Source organism: Herpailurus yagouaroundi, unplaced genomic scaffold (genome assembly GCF_014898765.1).
Source record: "Herpailurus yagouaroundi ecotype Mexico unplaced genomic scaffold, PumYag 222, whole genome shotgun sequence".
Lineage (NCBI taxonomy): Eukaryota > Metazoa > Chordata > Mammalia > Carnivora > Felidae > Herpailurus > Herpailurus yagouaroundi.
In genome coordinates this window covers 16742654-16766596 of record NW_024412453.1, presented here as the reverse complement: position 1 = coordinate 16766596, position 23943 = coordinate 16742654, and the positions used below count along the sequence as shown (strand labels likewise).

General features: G+C 53.4%; 2 protein-coding genes across 3 annotated transcripts in view; one reads left to right on the top strand and one right to left on the bottom strand.

Moving 5' to 3' along the window:
- The first annotated feature begins 15488 nt into the window (after window positions 1–15488).
- On the top strand, window positions 15489–18442 carry DNASE1 (deoxyribonuclease 1). Of its 2 annotated transcripts, XM_040459188.1 has the most exons (9): window positions 15489–15681; window positions 16118–16265; window positions 16574–16662; window positions 16804–16887; window positions 17064–17179; window positions 17301–17413; window positions 17488–17642; window positions 17902–17998; window positions 18135–18442. In XM_040459188.1, exons 1-9 carry the CDS (start codon window positions 15668–15670, stop codon window positions 18186–18188), a joined length of 870 nt encoding a protein of 289 aa, XP_040315122.1. In that variant the 5' UTR covers window positions 15489–15667; the 3' UTR covers window positions 18189–18442. The 2 variants fall into 2 exon arrangements, with proteins under 2 accessions (XP_040315122.1, XP_040315123.1); XM_040459189.1 differs by lacking the exons at window positions 15489–15681; window positions 16574–16662 and having other exon boundaries at window positions 16124–16265.
- Window positions 18390–23943, bottom strand: part of TRAP1 (TNF receptor associated protein 1) — a 46783-nt gene continuing 41229 nt past the window's right edge. The window contains exons 15-18 of the mRNA XM_040459187.1: window positions 23525–23610; window positions 21462–21607; window positions 18761–18833; window positions 18390–18644 (exon numbers count right to left, since the gene is read on the bottom strand). Coding sequence (XP_040315121.1) covers window positions 18543–18644; window positions 18761–18833; window positions 21462–21607; window positions 23525–23610 — 407 coding nt within the window. The 3' untranslated portion in view covers window positions 18390–18542. The remainder of the gene's footprint in view (window positions 18645–18760; window positions 18834–21461; window positions 21608–23524; window positions 23611–23943) is intronic.

Sequence of the window (23943 nt, the reverse complement as noted above, 5' to 3'; positions counted from 1 at the left end):
TAGAGTCTCTCTGCTTAGTTTGCGTGGGGTCCACTTTCTCCATTAGAGCTCTAGCATCTTAATCAGAGTTGCTTTAAATTTCATATCTGGGGGTGCCTGGGTGGCGCAGTCGGTTAAGCGTCCGACTTCAGCCAGGTCACGTTCTCGCGGTCCGTGAGTTCGAGCCCCGCGTCGGGCTCTGGGCTGATGGCTCAGAGCGTGGAGCCTGTTTCCGATTCTGTGTCTCCCTCTCTCTCTGCCCCTCCCCCGTTCATGCTCTGTCTCTCTCTGTCCCAAAAATAAATAAACGTTGAAAAAAAAAATTAAAAAAAAAAATAAATAAATTTCATATCTGATAATTCCAACATTTCTGCCAGACCAGTCTGATTCTCTGCTTGCTCTGTCTCCTCAAAGTCTTGTGTTTTTGTTTTTTTTTTTAATTTTTTTTTTCAACGTGTTTATTTATTTTTGGGACAGAGAGAGACAGAGCATGAACGGGGGAGGGGCAGAGAGAGAGGGAGACACAGAATCGGAAACAGGCTCCAGGCTCCGAGCCATCAGCCCAGAGCCTGATGCGGGGCTCGAACTCACAGACCGCGAGATCGTGACCTGGCTGAAGTCGGACGCCCAACCGACTGCGCCACCCAGGCGCCCCAAGTCTTGTGTTTTTTATGTTAATATGCTTTGGAATTTTTTGAAAGCCAGACATGCTGCGTTGGGTAAAAGGACCAAGATGAGTATGCCTGAGTGTGAGTTTGTGTGTTTACCTGGCTGGGAGTTTGGTTGTGTTTACTGTTTGCTCCAGCATGTCAGAGCTAAAATTTCCTCTGATGTCCTTGGTTTTGTCCCCTCTGTTGTCTTTGAGTTTCCCTAGCGATTTCTGAAGTAAGGTCTGAAAAGTGCAGCTTTTTAGTTGTGTGCCCGTTATTGTATGCGAGGCCTGTGATGTTGGCAGAAGTGATCTCTAGTTCTGTGATTAGGTCTCAGTCTTTTCGTGAGCCCATGGTCTTTACAAGTGCTATTTGGTTTTGGGTTTTGCCCCCCTCTTAAGTGAAACAAGAAGGTGGCAGAGGTCTGGGGTTGGCCATCTTCCTTCCCCAAAGTTGGACAGGCTCGGGGAAGTCTACGCTAGGCTCTGGTAAAACCATTTCCCTTGGGGACAGGCCTTGTTAAGAACAGGATGCTCTGGGCCTATCTCAAAATGGCTCCTTTACCCTCCCCGAGCATGAAGCCTGAGTTTTGTTCTCTGACCTTCATTGTGAGAACCTGGCAGGACTTCTGGAGGTAAAACTCATAAAAGTATGAGGGTCCCCCTAAGAATGGGCCCTTCCCTTCTTATTCTCAGTGCTTGGACCGTGTTGGATCCTGTGACTTCAGTTCTCTGATGGATCTAAAAAGAGTTATTTTTCGGTTTAGCTTTTTTCTTATCGTAGGGATGGTGGTGACAGCCCCCGAGCTCCTTACATGCCAGACTGGAAAGTGAAAGTTCCTTGCCTTCATTTTTAAAAGATATTTTTGATAAATAAAAAGAATTCCAGTTGACCTCTTTACCCCCTTTGAGTGTTTTAAAGATGTCATTCCATTATCCTCTGACTTACAGCAGAAGTTGCTTGTCATTCCTATCTTTATCTACACATAATGTGCTTTTTTCTTAAGGTTTATGAGCAGTTTATTCACTTCACTATAGCAGGCAAGTTCCCAGGAGAATGCACAGATCCAAGCGAGGTGCCCTTGGGTTGATGCAGGAGCCAGGAGGTCACATGGGACTGACTGGGCATCAGGCAAGGAGGGGGCACCAAGGTTTGAGAGTCAGACCCAGCCCTAGACCCTGAGCTGCAGGGTGGGCTAATGTCCTGAGGCTCACCTCGCTGCCTCACAGCCGCCCTGCCCCCCTTCCTTCTCACAGCGGGGTGCCATGCAGGGCGTGTCTTCAACACAATGCTGTTTCAGTGATGGCAGGGGAACAGATATTACAGAATATCTGGGTGGCTTAGTCGGTTGAGCATCTGACTCTTGATCTCAGCTCAGGTCGTGATCTTGCATTTGGTGGGATCGAGCCCCACATCGGACTCCGTGCTGACAGTATGGAGCCTGCTTGGGATTCTCTGTCTCTCACCTGCTCACACACTTTGTCTCTCAAAATAAATAAATAAACATTTAAAAAAATATATAGCACAGGAATCAGTAGTACTTATAAATAGAGAGTTCTCTTACTGGGAATCAGAAAAATAACAAAATAAGGCACAACCTGTTATCGGTACAGATTTATGTCAGGCAGTAGTGTTCTTTCTGGAAGGCACAAACTGGAAATCTGATTACCTAGAAGTTTAAAAGGTGGTTCTGAAGATGTCATATGACAGGGAGAGAGCTAACTGGGAGCAGGTTTCCTTAACTGGAATTAATGGCAGTTAATAGGACAACGTGATTTCTGGGTTATGACATTCCGGAACTTAAGAAGTCCCCTTCCTCAGCCACGTGGCAGTCAGTGGAGGCGCGGGGCCGAGTGTGGGCCGGTGGCTGCACTTTAAGTTTGGAGTACTTATGACAACAAAGGCATGTTTCCTAGAAATGAAACTTTAACAAAATAATCACTTTAGATACAACAGTAAGTGAGCTCGAGAGTGTAACAGGTTCTAAGATAGTTTGAAGGGGTTCTGGAACAGCAGGCTGGAGTTTCACTGGTCCTTCTCAGGGAAACGTTCCACAAGACGATGGCGATGATGGTGGCGGCCACAAGGACAGTGTCTTTCGCCCGTGTCTTTTGATTCTTCCACCAATATTGTCTCTTCAGCTCGGCAGCATTTGTTTCAAATAGGGACGCTCCCGCCTGCAGTGCGTCTCCTCGATCCTCTGGTTCTGAGAGTTTCTGATCTCTTTCCAGCCCCTTATCCACATCGACTCTCCTCTACCCGGCTGTGTGTCTGCCCAGGTCTCCAGTTACGGCTGGAGGCAGCAGTTAACCCTGCAAGTGTCGACATTTGGTGGCGGCAGTGATGGTCTGCAACGCTGGCAGTGGGACCGAGGCCGGGTCCACACCTAATGTTCTTTTTTAAAAACCTGGCTTCTTTAAGGGCTTTTTTTTTTTCTTTAACACTGGTTTTCACCAGTTTGATTGTGATGTCCCTTGGTGGTGGTCTCTTGAGATTTATTCCCCCGTGGGTTTTACCGAGCTTCTTGGATCTGTGAGTTTATAGTCTTGATCATATTTAGGAATTTTTGCTTTATCTCTTTAGCTATTGTTTCTCCTTTTGCTCTTTTTCTGAGTAGTGTCAGAGCTGCCCTTGGGCTGCAGTTAATTTAGCCCCATCAGGGGTGACACCCTTCGGAGGAGTCCCCCAGCACCCTGTGGATTAGGAGGCCTTTCTCCCGTGGCTTGTGGAAACACCAAGTAGTCTCATCCTGGTGTGAGCCCTGGGGGTTGTTGCATCCACCCCTTTCCAGGGAGTCTTGCCGTGGCCTCTGGGCATAGTTTGTCTCCCACGGGTGCAGGTTTGTCCTCTGCCGAAGACTCAAGGGGACCCTCCTCATATCCTGGAGCACCATCCAACATGCAGCCTTCCTTCCCACCACTCGCCCCGCACAGTCTTGCTGCCTCCTTGACCTCTCAACTCTGTCTCTTCCACTGAGGGAGACGCCTGGCTGTGTCTCCGCTTCCCTCCCTGCACCAGGGCCCGGAAACCACGATGGCTGTGGCTGGTGCGGTCGCAGGGCTCAGGCTGGTGGTTTCCCTTCTCACTGGGATCACCGTTGTCTAGTGACTGGAAACCATCACGTCGTCTCTTGTCCAGTTTTCCTGTTGTTCAAGGGTCCCTGTTACTCTGTGTTGAATGAGCTTATCACCAAACAAATGAAACAGCCTGTCAGAAGCTTAATGAGGTTCAGAACAGGTGGGGCCTTCCGGCTAAGCCGACTGTTGGTTAACACTCCCTTGTTTCCTCTGTTAACCAGTCACACTGCGAATGAGAACCGGGAAGATGGTGCAGATTGGAAGACAGCGATGTGGCAGCCCGGGGTCGGCCCCACATCGAGCTCACGTTTACCGGCCTCTCTGCTTGTGTCCTTGCTGGGCTGACGCACCTGCGAGGATCAACGCCTCCTGACAGGAGCTTGAGCAAAGAAGGGAGCTGAACACCCATGTACTCGCACCTGCAGGGTCCCCACCCTGTGTCTGTGGCCTACCATGACTCCAGCAGTGTGCAGGCGACGGGGAGCTGGACTGGACAGGCCACCTACCTCCGGGCACTCTCGCCTTGGCCTGGACTCCTCCCTGGTCTCTTGGGGCCACCTCTACTTCTGCCTGAGGTGCTGGCCATAGCTGCAGCTGGGTGGAGATGGCCGGCGGGGCTATACTGCCCTGGTACACTTGCCCTGGGAGGCGGGGCACTGATCCTGACCGCCAGCTGCGTTTCCTTGTGGTCAGCAAGAGGGGGAGTCTGGAAGGCCAGCCTTGCAAGGTGAGTGGACGTGTTTTCTGAACTGGTATAGACGTGGGGTGAGAACCAGTGTTGCTCCCCAGAGCCCAGAGACTGCACTTCCTGAGGAGGCAGAGGTCTCTGTTCTCCTCCTAGAGGCACCTTCCTATTCCCACAGCCAGGACTCTCCTGGCCTCAGGCTCTGCTCTGGGGTGGTGCCGGGACCTCTGGGAAGAGTGGTGGCAGCACCCTGAGTCCTGTAGGGCCCCCACATTCAGGGTCCAGGACAGGCAGGTCCCCTGGGGAGCCCCATGCTCGTGGGGGTCTGGGGCAGGATGAGTGCATCATCCTTCACTCTTGGCAGGTCTGAGGAGGCGTCTGTCCTGGTGGCCAGTTAAGGGCGAGGGCTGAGGCGCTAAAGGGGGGGTGGTTTAATGGGAGCCTTTCTCACATGACTAAGCCCCATGGGCTCTCGCTGTATGCGTCCCTACCCCTAAGGGAAGGGTTCACATATGGGAACATTCCAGATCGAAGCTTCCAGGGGGATGGGAAACGCCAAGGGGAGCTCGGGGATGGTGGTCTCCTTCACACTGGCAGAGCCACATTGCCTGAATGTCCTACCGTCTAAGGTCCAGAGATGTTCAGAGAATGGAAGGTGGACAGAGGCTGGGGACTAGTGGACACAGACAGAGGAAAGACATGGGGTCAGCCCTCTCAACTGGCTCATCCGGGAAGGATTGGGCAGAGTTAGAAAAGACACACTGTTACTTCGGACTCAGACCTGAGGGTCTGTGGTGAGCCCTGCGCTGTGTTGTGGGGCCCCCTGGTTCTTGTGAGGGTCCTGCTGGGCTCAGGCACAGGCAGCCCCCTCCTCTCCATGGAGACAGGCCCACACCAGCTACTCTCTGGTCTGCTGTCTGAGAGTCCTGAGCCCTTGCCTGGGACTTCTGTGACAGGCTGGATTGGTTCTGGCTGTGCTTTACCCAAGTGTAATACTTGAGGTAATACTGATGGCTCCCAAGCCCACAGGAGCCTCTCTGCCCTCCCATTAGGAGCTGTAACTTTGGTGCCCCCTTAACGCCCTTGATTAAATGTCTCCATCCCATAAGGGTTTGGGATGTGTAGGCCGAGGACCCCGGCCTAGTGGCATAAGCCTGTCCCTTTACTCATGCGTCAGAGAGGACCAGGTCAGGCCCCTTTTGAGATGCTCACACTCGGCTGGGGACAGCCAGAGCAGCTGGAGAGGGTGGGAGCATCTAACATCATTGTTCTGTCACGAAGGCCCCTCTGACATTCATCTTTTCATTTAGCAAGTAGTTGGTGAGAGAGAACCTTCCGCAGGTCAGGCCTTGTTTACCTGATGCTGCTACATAAGCCCCAGCTCTTGGGGGACCACATCTTGGGAGACGGACAGTACATTGGATGTGATGGGTGGTAAGACAAAAATAAGCAGCGTAGAGGGACAAAACATGTTGACTTAAATAGGGTACTAGGTAAGATGATATCTGGGCAGAGGCTTGAATGAAGAGAGGGGTGAGCTCTTTGGCCATCTGGAGGCAGAATGCTCAGGTGGAGGAACTGTGCAAAGGCCCTGAGGCAGGAGCCCATTTGGGAAAGTTGAAACTGTCAACAGGTGACAAACTATAGTGTTAGTAGATAAGCCCCACGGCCAGCTCTAGGCAGGAGGCATGGCAGATAAGTTGTACGTCTTATCAGAAACCAGCACTGCCCATCCGGCCAAGAGGGCAGAGTCCCCAGGGAGGAGGCAGGCCTGGAGCTGGCAGTCGGCAGGCCTGATTGCTCCTTCTCTGAGTGAGGTGGTAGACCTTAGCTGAGGATACACACTCTTGTTCTCTGAGAAGCTACAGAATGAGCTTCTAGAATGTAGAATTGCCATGTCCTGCTGCCATCTTCACTGTAGGACTGGGCTGGTAAGGACAGATACCATAGGGTTCAGATAAGGATACAGAGGTTTCAGCCCCAGTGACTTGCTCGGGGAGAGGGGAATGGCCTGTGTTTGTCTCTCACTGGTTGGCATACCTCTGCACAGGGACACGTATGGCTCAGAGATGTCCATACTGCCTGTGCTGGCCAGACCAGCTTGCCTGGTTATCAACCCACATCCTGTCCTCACACTACTCTCCATTCCGATGACTCATTCCAGGTAGCGAAAATAGACTGCTTCTGGCCATCGAGTAGTTCACAGCTGACCAGTGCCTGCTAAGGACTCAGGAACTGGCTAGAATTCTGAGAGGAGCTGCTTCAGGAGCCGAAGAGCTTCCTTGGCAGCCACGACTCAGAGGAGTTCGGGGAGGTGAGCCTACTTCTTGCACTGGACTTTCTCCTTGGGGCTGGGCAGGGGGAGCTGCTGGGAGAAGCCCCGAGAGCCCCGTATACTCTTATGTGCCTGGAGAGACTGACCTGGGGCTCTGGGCCTGCTAAGGCAGCAGAGCCCCGAGAGGAAGGAGGCCAGAGACGCGAGGTTGATGCTCAGCAGTGGTTCCCTATTGAGGCATAACTCAAGCAAGGGAAGCAGAAAGTGGCTGGAAAGCAGAGCAGGATGGTTGGCAGTTTCGTGGTATTAGGGCAGAGTTCAGAGCCTCTCAAGGAGAAACGACATGAGAAACACCAGGCTCTTGGCTGGGACCCTTTTGGGGGGCACCTTGGGTGTGGGGGAAATCCACAAGTCAATGGGACTTTATAGGGACCATGGATGAGCTAAGCGTCACTTGCTTGATTCCTTGACTGTCCTGGCTGACCCTGTGTCGTTCTGTCATACACCATGCCTGATGCCGAGGGAGTTCGAGTCTGGTTACCACGCACACTGAAAAACAGTACCAGTGGGCTGGTGACAGACCCCCCAGAGATTAAGATACTGGAGTTATCACGGGGCGCCTGGGTGGCGCAGTCGGTTAAGCGTCCGACTTCAGCCAGGTCACGATCTCGCGGTCCGTGAGTTCGAGCCCCGCGTCGGGCTCTGGGCTGACGGCTCAGAGCCTGGAGCCTGTTTCCGATTCTGTGTCTCCCTCTCTCTCTGCCCCTCGCCCGTTCATGCTCTGTCTCTCTCTGTCCCAAAAATAAATAAACGTTGAAAAAAAAATTAAAAAAAAAAGATACTGGAGTTACCAGACACAGACCTTAACTGATTAACATATTAAAGAAAATAGATAAGATGCAGAGTATCACAGAATAAGAATTCATAAAAAATTAAATCAAAAATCAAAAACGGGAAAGTATGATAATGAGAATTTAAAATTCAGTAAGCGGATTTAACGGCAGATTAGAGACGGCTGAAGAAACCAGTAGTGAGCTGGAAGATAGATCAGTAGAAAATACCCGTGCAAACATCCCCGCGGCCAGCTCACATAGTCCGGTGAGCTTCCTTCCTGGTTCCTCAGGGCCCTGTTGGTCTCTTCTGTAGACCCCTAGCCTTGAGCGAGGTGAGCGGTCCTGCCGAAGAAGGTTCTTGGTGCTTGGAGAAATTGAGGGGTCTTTGGAATTTGGGGAACATACTTCCATGCAGCTTTGTTGAAAATACTGCTAGCATGTTGAGTCTAATCAGTAGAGCTGTGAGGCTAGTGAAATCTTTAGGGGCCTCAGATTCATCATCAAGAACAGGAGCGTGTATTTATGGGCTTGGGCTAAAGGTATGCTAATGTCTCCAACATGCGCCTTAGAAACTGCCTTTTAGTAAAGTCCTCTATTTGTTTGCTTCTCTCCTGAATGTGGCGTGCAGAAAATCATTGAGGACTGGGGGCACTGGGGAAACTGAGGCTTGTCTGATCTCCCGGGGGGCACACGTACACTGTTAAGGCCTCACGTCATGGAACTTGGGTGCCGCCTGTTCTGGTCATGTGATGGGCATGTCGTGCACACGGCCAGGGGTGAGGACGCAGGGACCGGGCCACAGCTGAGCGTGACTGATGCTGTTTTGAATTGTGGCAGTTTAGATGGATGTTGTTCTGAGTTTTCCACCCTGGGTTAATGGCTTCTTTGTAATGAACAAATAAAGTCAGGACGGATGGTGAGGTAAGACAGGGTCATGGGCCAAGGCCAGCATGCTGAGCTGAGACCTGCTGCTGACCTACACAGGTTGTTTGACATGGATTAAAGCAGTGTCATGGCAAAGACACCAGCCCTTTATCTGAAGGTAGGGGTGGAAGCCCCTTCTAAAACGCTCAACTTTGTGGGGCAGTGAGCACATGTTCCAAGGGGAGAAGAGTAGACGTTGAGTCTAGCTAAGGGGAGGTATGCCCGCATGCTCACAACAGCCATGGCCTCCAGAAGCTTCTGGTCAGCTCAGACCAAGTGCCCAGAGGCCACTTGGATGCCCCTCCATGTACCTTATGCTTCAAGACAGGAGACCATGCTGGGTTCTTTGTGGAGGGTCCATGAGGGAGGGACATAGTCTTACTCAGCTGGGAGGGTGATGAGGGAGGTGGGGAGCTCCCAGCCCCACTGCGTGAAGCATTTGTTAGTAGAGCCCCTTTTGTGTTCCAGACGCTGGTTTAGGCACAGGGCAGTTTGTGGGACGGGTTTGATGAGGCGTCTACTCTCATTTTTGTCTGGGGTTTGTGTTCCAGACCAGAGGCTGGCCTTAAACAAGCATAAACAAGAGCAAACACGTTAGAAACAAACAAACAAAAAACAAGTGATAACAACAAGTCGTGAAAAACAGTCATGAAAAAGATGTCATGAAAGAGAAGATACTGGGACCGCGTTGGTGCTAAGGATTTCTGGGGAGAGGATAGCCTCCCTCAAGAGGTGATGTTTGAGCTGAAGTCAGAACGACAAGGTGGCCCAGCTCTGCAGGCAGAGCAGAGGCCCTGGGCTAGAATCGTACAAGTCTTGGTAGGTGTCAGCTTTCACCTTAAGGACAGTGAGAAACTGATGACACATTTCAAGCGGAGGAATAACACGATCTGATTACACGTTCACAAGATGTGCCGAGTGCTGTGCGGAGACGCGGTCATGGGGTGGATTTCTGGAATCAGGGATCCCACTGGCAGGCTTTGCACGTGCTCGGGGAGCCTGGAGTGGTGGCTGCAGAGCCAGAGGGGAGTGTGTCCTCCGACTGCTTTTGGGGAGGCTCTGAGGGAAAGCAGAGGCCCAGCATCTACATGGAGGCGCAGCCGGGGCTGGGGGGCATCCAGGGACACAGTCTGTGGTCTGCCTGTACCATAGCAGGTTTGCAGGGCCCACAGGGTGTCAGTGGACATGTCCCGGCCGCAGCCGGGATATAAGACAAAGCCCCATCTCAGAGGAGGGAGTCAGGCGTGTTTCTGAACAGGTGGAAAACCGCCGTTCCTCTGAAGGCCTTGACAACTCACCATCATCTGCCATCCCACGGTTTATGATAGTTTGAAATCCTTCTTCCTGGGGCACCTGGGTGGCTCAGTCGGTTAAGTGTCCACTCCTTGATTTCGGCTCAGGTCGTGGTCTCATAGTTTGTGAGTTCAAGCCCCTTGTCGGGCTCTGTGCTGACGGTGTGGAGTCTGCTTGGGATTCTCTCTTTCTCTCTGCCCCTCCCCTACTTGCAATTTCTCTGTCTCTCTCTCAAAAATATTAAAAAAAAAATTATTGCTGGGGCGCCTGGGTGGCTCAGTCAGCTAAGTGTTCTACTCATGATCTTGGCTCAGGTCTTGATCTCAGGGTTGTTGAGTTCAAGCCCGGCGTTGGGCTCCGCACTGGGTGTGAAGCCTGCCTACCAAAATTATGTTACAGCTAAAAAATGGTAACTGTCACTGACTTTTCAGTCGGACATAATCTTTGTGTCGGTAGAGGGTCTTCCCTCGATGCTGGCAGCTGCTGACACACGAGGGTCTTGGCTGCCAAAGGGTGGGGTGACTGTGGCAATTCCTTAAAGTAAGAAAACAGTTGAGTCTGCTCCATTGGTGGACTCTTCGCTTCATGAACGATTTCTCCGTAGTATGTGACGCTGTTTGATAGCATTGGTTCCATGGTAGAGATTCTTTCAAAATTGGAGTCTCCTCAAACCCTGTTGTTCTGTCAGCTAAGTTTATGAAATACTCTTGTTGTCCTTCTGTCAGTCGTCAGATTTTCACCAGGAGTAGAGTTCCATCTCCATAAACCACGTTCTTTGCTCATCATAAGAAGCAACTCCTTGGGGCGCCTGGTGGCTCAGTCAGTTACGTGTCCAAATTCGGCTCAGGCTATGATCTTACGGTTTGTGGGTTCAAGCCCCACATCAGGCTCTGTGCTGACAGCTCAGAGCCTGGAGCCTGCTTCGGATTCTGTGTCTCCCTCTCTCTCTGTTCCTCCCCTGCTTGCACTCTGTCTTTCTCTCAAAAATAAATAAACATTAAAAAAAAAAAGCAACTCCTCATCTGTACAGTGGGTTTATCGGGATGTAACCCTTATTGTAAAGTGAGGAAGATCTGTACAGGTAAATCCGAAGACAAATATGTTTTCATTAAGTCACCGACATTTCTTATGAATGGAATGTGTGAGCCTGCTGGGTACTTTTTAAATTTTATTTATTTATTTTTTAATATGAAATTTATTGTCAAATTGGTCTCCATACAACACCCAGTGCTTATCCCAACAGGTGCCCTCCCCAACACCCATCACCACCCTCCCCTCCCTCCCACCCCCATCTACCCTCAGTTTATTCTCAGTTTTTAAGAGTCTCTTACGCTTTGGCTCTCTCCCTCTCTAACCTCTTTTTTTTTTCTTCCCCTCCCCCATGGACTTCTGTTAAGTTTCTCAGGATCCACATAAGAGTGAAAACATATGGTATCTGTCTTTCTCTGTATGACTTACTGCACTTAGCATAACACTCTCCAGTTCCATCCACGTTGCTACAAAAGGCCGTATTTCATTCTTTCTCATTTTCACGTAGTACTCCATTGTGTATATAAACCACAATTTCTTTATCCATTCATCATTTGATGGACATTTAGGCTCTTGCCATAATTTGGCTACTGTTGAAAGTGCTGCTATAGACATTGGGGTACAAGTGCCCCTATGCATCAGGGACTCCTGTATCCCTTGGGTAAATTCCTAACAGTGCTACTGCTGGGTCATAGGGTAGGTCTATTTTTAATTTTTTGAGGAACCTCCACCCTGTTTTCCAGAGCGGCTGCACCAGTTTGCATTCCCACCAACAGTGCAAGAGGGTTCCCGTTTCTCCACATCCTCTCCAGCATCTATAGTCTCCTGATTTGTTCATTTTGGCCACTCTGACTGGTGTGAGGTGGTATCTGAGTGTGGTTTTGATTGGTGTTTCCCTGATGAGGAGCGACGTTGAGCATCTTTTCATGTGCCTGTTGGCCATCTTCTTTAGAGAAGTGTCTATTCATGTTTTCTGCCCATTTCTTCACTGGGTTATTTGTTTTTTTGGGTGGAGTTTGGTGAGCTCATTATAGATTTTGGATACTAGCCCTTTGTCCGATATGTCATTTGCAAAAGCTTTTCCCATTCTGTTGGTTGCCTTTTAGTTTTGGTGATTGTTTCCTTTGCTGTGCAGAAGCTTTTTATCTTGATGAGGTCCCAATAGTTCATTTTTGCTTTTAATTCCCTTGTCTTTGGGGATGTGTCAAGTAAGATACTGCTGCGGCTAAGGTCAGAGAGGTTTTTTCCTGCTTTCTCCTCTAGGGTTTTGACGGTTTCCTGTCTCATATTCAGGTCCTTTATCCATTTTGAGTTTGTTTTTGTGAATGGGGTAAGAAAGTGGTCTAGTTTCATCCTTCTGCATGTCGCTGTCCAGTTCTCCCAGCACCATTTGTTAAAGAGACTGCCTTTTTTCCATTGGATGTTCTTTCCTGCTTTGTCAAAGATGAGTTGCTTTTGTGGGTCTAGTTCTGGGGTTTCTTTTCAATTCCATTGGTCTCTGTGTCTGTTTTTGTGATGCTGGGCACTTTTTAAATCTTGGAATCAGATTGGATGCTGCCATCCTCAGTGCCTGTTCCACAGTGATTGTCACGCAGTAATTACATTTTCGGTAGCTGCCAGAAACCTAGCTTTGCAGAGTCCTGAGGCCACAGAAAGGAACGTAGCAGGATAAAATGCCGAAACCGTGAGCTGCCTTAACCACTGTGTCTGACCATGTTGAGCATCACTGTTCAGAAGTTAAAAGTATCCTACGCTGCCCTGGAAGTTCACTGTGGGGCCGGAGGTGCCTCACTGCACAGTTTGGGAACCGTCGCCGTGTGTCCTTTCCTCTTCCCTCCGGATCTGGGGACCTCCTCTTCCCCGGGCTACATGTTGGGGGCAGTCACCCCGGCCCCCACAGCTTGTAAGAATGGGTCACAGGGTCTTAGGGCGTTTACCGTCACGTGAAGGCCACCAGCCTGCAGAGGTGTGTGTTCCCAGCCTTGTGCTTAGAGGCTTGGTGCTTTTTTCTTTATCCTTTGATGTCGCCCACAGCAGAGCTCAGGATCTGGCTCTGGTTTCAGTAAACCATCGTGATGTGCTATTTCCCCTTCTTGTATCTGGAGCAGTTTCAGTTTAACCAAAGAGGGTAGTGTTTTTTCGGGGTCGGTGTAAAAATATCTCTACCTGATCAGAGAAGGTGAGCAGCTGTCGGCACTCATTTCCCTGCTGACAAGACCAACAGATGCCAGAATTCCCGGGCCACCTGCCTTCCCCTGGCGCCCATTCTGTTTGCACGGTGGGCTGGCTGGGCGTGGGAGGAGCCGACTCCCCGCTACTAGTGTTGAGCTTGGCTGTTGCTGAGGCCAAGAGGATATGGACAGAAGTGGCAGCATGCAAATTCTGAACCTGGGCCTCTGGAGGCATTGTGTATTTGCTCCTCTGGAAGTTTCCACCTTCTCCCACGTTAGAAGAGCTTGCCTTGGGCGGCTGCAAGCCTATGAGCATGAGGGAAAGATGCTTATCTTGTACACTGAGTTTTGGGGTTGCTTGTTACACAACAAGAGCTGACTGATACAAACCGAAAAGTCCAGGAGTTAAAGGTGAAAAGAATGACAGCAATAGAGCATTTGACAGGGTCACTGTTCTTCAGGAGAAGATGTGTTTTTAAGGAGATGTGAATTTCTGTGGAATGTTATCCGTTGGTTCTTAAACCTAAGAGCAAGGCAGTGACAGTTTTATTCCTATTTTAGAGATGAAGACAGGCTCCGAATGGCTGCTGATGCGGTGGGAGAGCCTGGTGTGGCCCCCAGATGGCTGCCTCCTGGTCGCGGCTCCTACTCGGGCTGTTGTTGCCTCTTCTGCAGGCCCAGCTCTGTGGGCGGCGGTGCACGCTGCTCTTTGTAGGAGCCACAATCAGACTGGGGCGGGGGACTGACCGCGGCTGGGAGCTCTGCGGGGCACAAGGGACAGCGTTTTCCCGGGAGGTAGGACAGGTGCCTGTGTCCCGCGTGCTTAGAGACGGAGAGACCAGGCTCCTGCAGTGTGAGCCACACCTCTTGTGCCGCCTGTGGTCGGCGTCCCACGTTTGGGCAAAAGCGGGGCTGGTGGCCTCCCTCCGCCTTTGCTCCCAGACTTCCCTCAAAAGGTCAGGCGGGGTGTGTCTAGGAAGGCTGAAGCACATGGGCGCAGGGGGCCGGCCACCTGCCCTGAATACACACGGTCTCCCCTGCTGCTTGCCGTCTGGATTTTGATGCTTAAAAACTCAGAGACTGAGAAAAGAAGCAGCACTCAGACCTTTGCAAAGGCTGTGATGGGCCTCCTGGCGGCTTGAGGACCAGGCCACCTGATTTCCACCGCACGAGAGACACACGGGCTGACTGCCACGGTGCCGACAAGCACTGCCATCTGTCAGCATGTTTTTATTACTTCGGGCTCCTGGTCTTGTTGGTTTACCTTCTGACCGGTTTTTCGTCCCCTCTGAGACCTCCTGTTCTGTGACGAGCTGGTGCCGGATCTGCACTTCCCTGCCAGCTGCCCGGAGGCTGCCTCTGTTCCCTGCCCTCCAGCACCGCCCCCGGCCCCCCCCCCCCCCCCATCCGTCTTTACCGAGAGAACCTTCAGTCCCAGGAGGGGACCTGGCCCTCCCACTCCCAGGGCTGTCCTTGGAGACAACAGCCCACCCCCCACAGTGGGTGGAGCCCCCGTAGATGGGGCAAACAATGGCTCCCAGAAGATCGCCATGTCCCAATCCCTGGGACCTGTGAATGTGAACTCCGGTGGCCAAAAATGACTCTGCAGCTGTGATCCAGTTAAGGCTCTTGAGATGGGGAGAAGATCCTGATTCCCCGGGAGGACCCTGAATTCCTCCCATCCTGAATGAGGGGCTGAGAAAATGGACTCAGGAGAGAGAACCGCGTGGGGGCGGAGGCGGAGACTGGGTGATAAGGCCACACGGCCACGGCAGGCCTGGAGCCCTCAGGGCTGGGATGCAGGGGACCTTCCCCTCGCATCCCCGGTGGAGCACAGCCCCTGCCACATCTTGGGTTTCCATCTCTGGCCTCTACGACTATTAGAAAATAAACCTCTGTCAGTTTAAGCCACCAGCTTTTTGGTGACTTGTCTTAGGAGTCACAGAACATGAGTAAGTGGAGAGTTAAGGATTCCCAAAAAGGGACTGGAATGAGGCCTGGAGCCTCAGCAGCTTGACGGTGTCCCTGTCACCCAGGGTCACCTATCCCTGGAACACACACCTCTTCACCATAAGGGCCCTGTTGCCTTGCTGGCGACTGAGGTGGCCTCGTGTCATAACCCCTTCCTGGTGCCCATGGCCTTCTGGCCTCGCGTGCTCCTCGGAGAGCCCAACCCGTAGCCCGTCTGCCTGCAGCCGCGCCGCTGACCAATGAGGGGGCGGTGTTCGGGGTGCTGCGGGACACGGGGCCACAGAGGGGATGGCTGGCTTTGACCTGTGGCTCCAAGGTCGTGTTCATGCTGAAACGCAGCTGGGCCGCCCTCCAGCGCACATCTGCTCCCTCCCCATACCTGGGAGAGCGGCATGTGTGAAGGACGAGGGCTCCTTTGGCCCTTTCATTAGACTTTTTAAGACTAAATGCAAATATTATCAGGTGCTCCTGTTACAGCAGCGAGAACCTGTGCCTGTTGAAGTAAACACACGGCAGCCATCCGTTACAGGCAGCACCATTGTTCTGTGTCCCCCAGGTGATGCCCTGGGAAAGGTCACGGCTGCCTAAACCTTTAAAACCCCCGGAGGGACACGCATTCCCTGTGTTGGGGTTCGGAGCTACGGCTCTGCATGGGCCTCTCCAGCGGTTTTTGGATCCACTTCCCTTTGTAAATGATTTTTTTTTCCTAAAGCAGCAAAAGGACAAAGTTGATACTGACCAGAGGATCCCCGATTGTCAGGATTCCCATCGTCCTTATAAATGTTGACCTTCAGGTGAGTACTGCCCTGAGGGAAGGGTGACGTGTGGCCCGTGGAAGGTGGGTGCCAGGCCCGGAGGTTGCCCTCAGGGTCCCTCTGGGTGACTGGCCAGTCCTGTCTAGGTGGGTGCCCTGAGCAGGGAGGGCAGTGAGCCAGTGTCCCACCAATAGAGGGCCAGGGGCCACCTCAGGCTGGCACCTCTTCTGACAAGACAGGCGCTTGTCTTCTGGCGGGTAGAGACCTCAGGTTCTGACACTTAGGTGTCTTGCCTCTGGACACTGATGAGAAGGTTCTGAGACTCCTCCCAGCCTGCTCAGCACAGCCCACAAAGACGGGATTTACTCGCCCTTGGGCCCCACCAGCCCCACGCAGCTAGATCCCCAGGGGAGGACGGGCTACCGTCTGTCTCTGCTGTCCCCGGATTCTTGAGTAAACAAGCGTCCTGCTCCAGGATGAGGGGTGCCAGGCTGATGGGGGCGTTGCTCACCCTGGCTGGCCTACTGCATGTGACCCTGACCCTGAAAATAGCAGCCTTCAACATCCGCACTTTCGGGGAGACCAAGATGTCCAATGCCACTCTCTCCAACTACATTGTGCAGGTGGGTCCAGGCCAGCTTGTCTCTGAGGAGTCCTGGGGGTGGATGTGGGTTAACAGGCCCTGGGAACACTGGGCCGGCAGGCAGTCTGGAGGGTGGCCACAGATGGGGAGTGTTGAGAGCCTCTGGTGACAGGAGGGCTCCCGTCTGGCAGCAGAGTCCCAGGCAAGACTGTCAGACCAAACCATGCCACAAAAGTGCCCCAGCGAGTAGCAGCTGTAGCCCTACGGGGACCTGGAGGAAGCAGGGCCCAGCCACCCCCACATCTGCCCAGCCTGCCCTGCTGAGCACCATTGTGGCCCTGTCTGCAGATCCTGAGTCGCTACGATATTGCTGTCATCCAGGAGGTCAGAGACAGCCACCTGACAGCCGTGGGAAGGCTGCTGGACAGACTCAATCAGTGGGTGATGGCGGTGGGGTCCTGGGGAGGCACAGGATGGTGACACCCCCCTCCAGGGCACGGCACCGTTTCCTGTTGTGGACAGGAGCCCTGCTATGGGCGGCAGAAGGGCTCCCTGGGACATTTGTCTTCTCAATCCAGGGATGACCCAAACGCCTTCCATTACGTGGTCAGCGAGCCGCTGGGACGCAACAGCTACAAGGAACGCTACCTCTACGTGTTCAGGTAAAGCCCCGGCCCCGAGACGTGGGCCACCCCCAGAGGGTGCTAACGGAAGCCCGAGGGTGGTCTAGAGGTCCATGGGCCGCACCCCTGGGGCTCCCCCAACGTGTGCAGAGGCAGGACGGTGCAGGCATGTGGCGGCACCCCCAGTCTCGGGCTCATGCCCTGGCCTCCCCCAGACCCGACCAGGTGTCCGTGCTGGACAGCTACCAGTATGACGACGGCTGCGAGCCGTGTGGGAACGACACCTTCAGCCGCGAGCCCGCCATCGTCAGGTTCTTCTCCCCACTCACTGGTGCGTAGCTCTTCCTGGGGCCCCGGCAGGCTCATGTCACATGACCCCCCAGCACTTCGGTCTTAGTTACTTCCACCCCCTGGCGACGGCCCTGAGCTTTAGCACAACGCCGTCTCCCTAGAGGTCAAAGAGTTTGCCATCGTTCCCCTGCACGCGGCCCCCCTGGACGCGGTGGCCGAGATGGACTCTCTCTACGACGTCTACCTGGACGTGCGGCAGAAGTGGGACCTGGAGGTGAGTCCGCAGCCCGGGCCCTGGAGGCACTGCTCGTGCACCCAGGTATCTGACCGACCGGTGTCTCCGTGTAGGACGTCATGCTCATGGGCGACTTCAACGCTGGCTGCAGCTACGTGGTCCCCTCCCAGTGGTCATCCATCCGCCTGCGCACGAGCCCTGCTTTCCAGTGGCTGATCCCGGACACCGCAGACACCACAGCCACCTCTACGCGCTGCGCTTATGACAGGTAGGCAGGGACGAGGCCGCCTTCGCCAGCTGCCTGGACTGCTCGGTCCAGGTTCCCAAGACCTAGGTCAGGCCCCGTCCGGGGCCCTAGTGCCAGGGGAGGTGCTCCTGGTCCCTCGGCTCAGCTTGTGGAGCTAAGGCCGCCCCGGGGGCTGCCCGGCAGCACTGGGTCATGACCTTGACCAGAGAGAGGAGCGAAGGGTGTGTGTGGGCAGCCAGCCTCGGGGTTGATGGGGACCCTCTCGTGTGTGGTGCCGCAGGATTGTGGTGGCGGGCACCCTGCTCCAGCACGCCATCGTCCCGGACTCGGCCGCCCCCTTTAACTTCCAAGCTGCATTTGGCCTGAGCAACCAGCTGGTACGTGTCTGCAGCTCTGATGGGGCTGGGACGGGGGTGTAGGTGACAGACACAGGGCAGGGGTCTGGTCAGGACACAGTGTGCACAGAGTATGCCCTGACAGGCACCCCTGTGCTCACCATGTGTTTTCCCACAGGCCCAGGCCATCAGTGACCATTACCCAGTGGAGGTGACACTAAAGAGAGCCTGATGTGAGTGGGGCCCTGGCCCCAGTTTGTCTGTCACTACGGTCAAGCGTTGGGCCTAAGGTTTCCCCTGAGCACCCTCTCCCCACGGCACCTGGAATCTGTGCAAGGATAGAAGTGGGCTTTTTGTCACTATTTCCAGTTCCACTGTGAGCAGGGGGTTGTGGAAATACCCACCTCCTCTGTCCGGACAAAAAACTTAATACTTAGATTAAGAAATACCTTTAATTTAAGTAAATAAAGCTCAAAGGGGATGTTCTCATTGGTGGCATCTAGTCCTTCGTCCCTGGCTGCCGCCTCCATCTGTCACCTCTGCTTGAGCCCTTTCACTGCAGGCAAGAGGGGGGCATCCCTACCCCTCAGTGGCGTTCCAGGGCCTTGACAAGTAAGTGGTTCAGGCGGCCCACCATGGATCGGGGGTCATCCACAAGGCCTGCAGCCATCATGGCGTTCTCGTAGATCTGAAAGGCAGGCAGGGTAACCGCATTAGTGAGACGGCAAGGCCCCGCAGACAACGGAGGGAGAGCACTGTCCCCCCGCCACGGAGGCTCCAGAATTCTGGCTCCGGAAGACTCACCTGGTCGACCAGCAGCTGGGCCAGGTCAGGCTCACTGTCTCTCAGCTGACTGAGTTTCTTGATCAGTGTGTGTCTGCAGCACAGAAAAGACCAGAAGTCAGGTCAGGGCTGGGTGCTGCACAACCAGCACAAGAGCCTCTACATTCTGAGGACTTTTCTGGGAGGTTGGGGTTACCGAAACAGTCAACAAGACGCATGGTGGACGGTCCAGTCTAAGAAAAAAGGCACAAAATGACGGAATTCCGAGGACAGAAACACTACCAACAGGAATTTAAAATATGAAAAATATTTTATTAGTTTAGGTATAAAAGCAGTCTTAGAAACTCATAAGCATAGAAGAACAGCCAGGAGACATGGCCCAGATGTGAAAGCACATTGCAACTTGATGCACACGTGGGGACATGAGGGCAGCCAGTACTTGAGGGCAATAGGTAGGGTCACTGGCCAGCCACCCAGAACACAACTGGATTTCTTATACCAATAAATACAAACATTGACAGGGAAAAAGAGAAAGATTTCTGAAGCAAAATGCAAAACACACAAGTCGAAAAGAAGAAAATGATCACTACAACTCCCTAGGAATTCTATTGTTTTCTACATAGTGTAAGTTTATGGCATTTTTTTTCTATCTGATCTTTTTCCTAAGATACCTCCATCAAAATGGTAATTTTTCAAATGGCCAGAGTTGAGACCTTTGGTATGGGGCACCTAAGTGACTGACTCCAACTCAGGTCATGATCTCACACAATGAGTTTGAGCTGTGTGTCAGGCTCTGTGTCTCGCCCTCTCAAAAATAAAACGTTCACATTTAAATTTTGTTTTATTTTTATTTTTGAGAGACACACAGAGCAGTGGGGAGGGGCAGAGACAAAAGGAGACAGAATGCAAAGCAGGCTCCAGGCTCGGAGCTGTCAGCACAGAGCCTGATGCAGGGCTCGAACCCACAAGCATGGAGATCATGACCTGAGCCAAAGTTGACGTTTAACCGACTGAGCCACCCAGGCGCCCCTAAAACGTTAAATTTTTTTAAGTTTGTTCAAACTGAAGGCACTGGGGAAAGTTTGTCTAACTGCTACGGGGTACGGGGCAGTCACAGTCTAAAAATTCACCTGGACGTCGCTCTCAGACTTAGCAATCCGCTTTGCTCACGGCACCGGTACGGTAGGAAACCCTTATAAGAAAGCCACCAGCCAATCTGCATGCACGAGAGGTGCAGGCCAACTCTGGGAAAACATGACTTAAGGGGGGCCGTGCTGGGTACTAGGGAAATTTCACTATGGATTCCTTTGGTTCTTTAGAATTCTGAACCCGGTGCACAGATGAACAATTTTCAAAGCAACTAAAATTTAAAAATCGCCTGGCAGTAAGAACGAGCCCTCCATACAGCTCTCCCACAGAACTACTTGTGTGCCAGCATTAGGTAGAGGCTGGGGTCAGCCTCTCCGACAGGCGCCCACAGCTGAAGCCTTGTGTGCCCCTGGGACAGAGGCCACACGCACACACTGGTGCGGCTCCCGTTGCCGCCTGACCGGCCGCGAGCCGCATCAGCGCGCTCACCCGATTCCAGGTGTAGTCACGATAGGAACCTCTGCCCTCTCCCCAGCAGTCTAGACAAAACGTATGCGTATAAAACATACATACATAACATACATATAAAACAAGCATTAAAAAGGATACGATAAAGTGAGTCATAATGCAAAAAAGACACAAAAGTACAAGGCCAGAGTCCAGAAGAAAATATGCCAGATGGGCTGTAGTAACTGTGGTTGGGGACAAGAGGAGGGATGCTTGCTTTTTGCTCTTTTGTAACACATTTGGTAACCTGTTGATAGAATTTCATTTAAAAGTTATTACTGTAGGGGCGTCTAGGTGGCTCAGTTGAGCGTCCAACACTGGATTTTGGCTCAGGTCACCATCCCCAGGGTCATGGGAGGGAGCCCTGCGTCGGGCTCCAGGCTCAGCACAGAGATGGTCTCTCTCTGCCCGTCTCCCCCGCTGACACTCTCTCAAGAGAAAACAAAAAAGGACAGTCTTAGAGGGCATGTCACGAGAAAGCCAAGCCAAAGGATGGTCAATGCAGGGCCCTGGGGACCCCCGTGCTATGCAAGCAGCGCGCACGTCCTCGTCCAGGTGAGGGTAGCCGGGCCGTGAGCCAGATGGGGACAAGGGGGACAAGAGTGTTCACAGCTACCTGTTCCCACCACCCCCCGAACGGAAACTACCCCAAAACAGCCTAACGGTGCTAAGGCAGACTCCTATTTCTCAGCTACAAACACAAACCCGAGCCACCCTCCACGCAGACTGTCTCGTGCCGAGTCGAGGAAGCAGGACTTTAAAAACACACTCAAGGATTCCACACACGTCAAAGTTCAAAACTGACAACACAGAGCTTCTTCACGGATGCGTGAATAGACAGTAGAGCCACGGTGAGGTGAGGAAATGACTACTCCTGCAGCGAGGGCTCTGGGGACCTCTGAGGACAGGGACAGACTCTAGTGGGAAACGGGGCCATCGGAATGAAGGCCAACAAGGTGGTTTTTTAGGACCTTGTGGGGGATAGTTTAATAGTCATCAAACCACGTAAGCCTTGTGCCCTCCTGAGGTGTCGTAAACGAACGTAGCGCACAAACCCACGCACACACACGACGCGGCAGGTCGGAAACGCGGGCCCGGGGCCCGGGCCGGGAGCTGGCGGCCCTACCTGGGGTTGATCTCCAGCGTGGGCTGCAGGACCTGAGCACGCTCCTCCAGGGTCTTGGCCAGCTGCTGCATGCGCAGGAAGTGCCGGGCGGCCCCCATCTCCAGCACGGTGATCATGGCAGGGTGGGTGTCCAGTCGGAGAGTCACCTACGAGCCAGGCCAGGGACCAGAGGTGAGGGAAGAGCTGGAGGCGGGGGCCCCTGGGCTGCAGGGTCTGGGCCATTCATGAAGCTTCCCTGGGTGACCCACACAATGCAGGTCTCCAGGGACACCCCTCCCTTGCACTCACGAGAAGGGAGTCTGAGCTGCCACCACACGAAGTTCCTGGAACACATCCCGATCGTGGACTCCCGCCTCCTCTATCCCCCACCCCCCAAAACTACTGGTCTCTAACGTGTCCGTTGCTGTCCCAGGTCAATCTGGCCTGGGTTAACTAACCTCTGCTGCACGGGGCCATGGCCGGGTCCCACAGCGGTCAAGGACCCCACAAGCCGGCTGCTCCCCTGCCCAAGGCCCCAACCTCTCCAGTACGTCCTCCCTTAATCCTGCCCATCCTCCCTCTGTCCTGCCTGTCCCAATGGCCTAAGCCCCCTTCCCACGGCTCCCAAGGGCCTGGATTTCATCCACTACACCTGCCACCGAACGTTCGAGATCCTGCTCCCTGTGGGCCTCTCCCTTGCCACCCAGAGGCTCTGGGCCTGCAGACTCAGGCCAGACTTCTGGGCCTGCTGGACCCATGGCACGGCAATGGAGAACCTGTGCCGGGATTCAAATCCAGCTCCCGGACTGCGAGCTGTGATGTGGGGAAGTGTTCCACCTTGTCTCCTTCGTGGGTCAAATGCACTCGTTCTACTTAGCTTGGAGGTCACCCTGTGACCTCGGAGGTCATGCTGTGCATGACACAGCACATGTCACAAAGAGAAATCCCGGCTGTGCGCCTTGGCTCTCAATGCTCACTGCCCGGAAGCCACACAGGTCCCCAGATGCCACCTCTTACAGAGGTGCCTCCTCTGCTCTTGGCTGTTCCCACCCTGCACACCTTTAGCACCACGCCTGGAGATGTCCCTGTGCCAGTGACTTCACGCTGAACACCTGTCCTCCGGCTACCATGGCCTTCTCTTGTAGGTCCGAGCTGGACTGCTCGGTTGCCAGCTGCTCTGGACAGACCTTATGTGACTTGCGCGTTTCTGCCCAGAGCCGCACATACACAGGCCCAGGGGCCTGAGTTGGCTTGTGCTCTGTATCTGGCCTCAGCATCAGAATTGGCCTTTCTGTTCCTGACGCCAAGAGGGACTAACTTGCCTCGCCCTCTCGAGCCAGACCAGGCTGGCCCCCTGGAATGGATCAGGGAGTGAAGAGAAATAGACAGATGCCGAGCTCCCAAGACCGTGAGACGGTAAGAGAAACAAAGACTACGCTTAGGTAGACTCCATGACTCACCGGGGATCACACACGCGTAGGGCACACACCGCCTTGGCGGCAACAGCTGGAAGCTTCACCTGAGAAGGATGCTCGGCCCAGGACCCTTAGTCGGGACCCCGACCAGGCTGTTCACCGCGGGACTCCCCCAGCCACGAGGCTGGATGTCGTGAGCACCGATTTGATGTACGGACCCTTCTCTGTTCTTCTCTACGCTCTCCCCCTCTTTATGTTATTCTAATGGTTTGATTCCGTATATTCCCTTTCCTTTATAACTAAAACTCCTCCACGGAACGGAAGTACAGCTCCTGTGAATTACGATTCAGAACACTGGCTCGCTGAGACCCACCCAGACCCCTAAGAACCTGAGTTGGGCAGTCAGCTCCCTGTGTCCTCGGCCACCACAGCGCCTCGGGGACAGCCAGCTGGGGAGCTCCCCCCGCCCGTTCTCTGTTTCCACCTGCTCTACAGAGTGGCACACGTACGCCCCTGGGCACTGGCGCGCGTGCACACACAGGCGCGGCAGCAACACGCCGGTCTCCCCCTCAGATCACGACCGCGGGGAAGACACCCGCAGGGCCGGCAGCCGTGCGGTCCCGGAGGCCCATGGTGGCCGGGTGGCAGCCCGTCTCCAGAAGGCCTCACCTTCACGTTGGTGACACGTGACCCCAGCGCATTTCTCATCCAGGCCATCAGGTCCTCCGTCTCCTTCTCGGACAGGCGGTCACTGGCTACAGGAGGGTAGACAGGAGCGGGCTCAGAGCCGCCCACCCCCGAGCATCCCAGGGGGCCTAAAATGCTGATGCCTCAATACCGGGTTTCAAGAAGGCTCCCTCTGCCCCTGTCGGCCACTGCCGCAGAGACAGAGGCTTCCCGAAAGGACTTCATCTAAAAGTAAGCAGATTAAATTGGATCCCAAAAAGGACACTTTGGGGGCACCTGGCTGCCTGAGTCCGTGGAGCATTCAACTCTTGATCTCAGGATCAGGAGTTCAAGCCCTATGCTGGGTGTGGAGCATAAATTAAATTAAATTAAATTAAATTAAATTAAATTAAATTAAATTA

Bases quoted from the DNA above. Each gene is read 5' to 3' on its own strand.
- DNASE1 (XM_040459188.1), top strand. The intron at 16,663-16,803 runs GTGGGTGATGGC...TTCTCAATCCAG, and splicing joins CTGCTGGACAGACTCAATCA to GGATGACCCAAACGCCTTCC. The intron at 16,888-17,063 runs GTAAAGCCCCGG...GGCCTCCCCCAG, and splicing joins CGCTACCTCTACGTGTTCAG to ACCCGACCAGGTGTCCGTGC.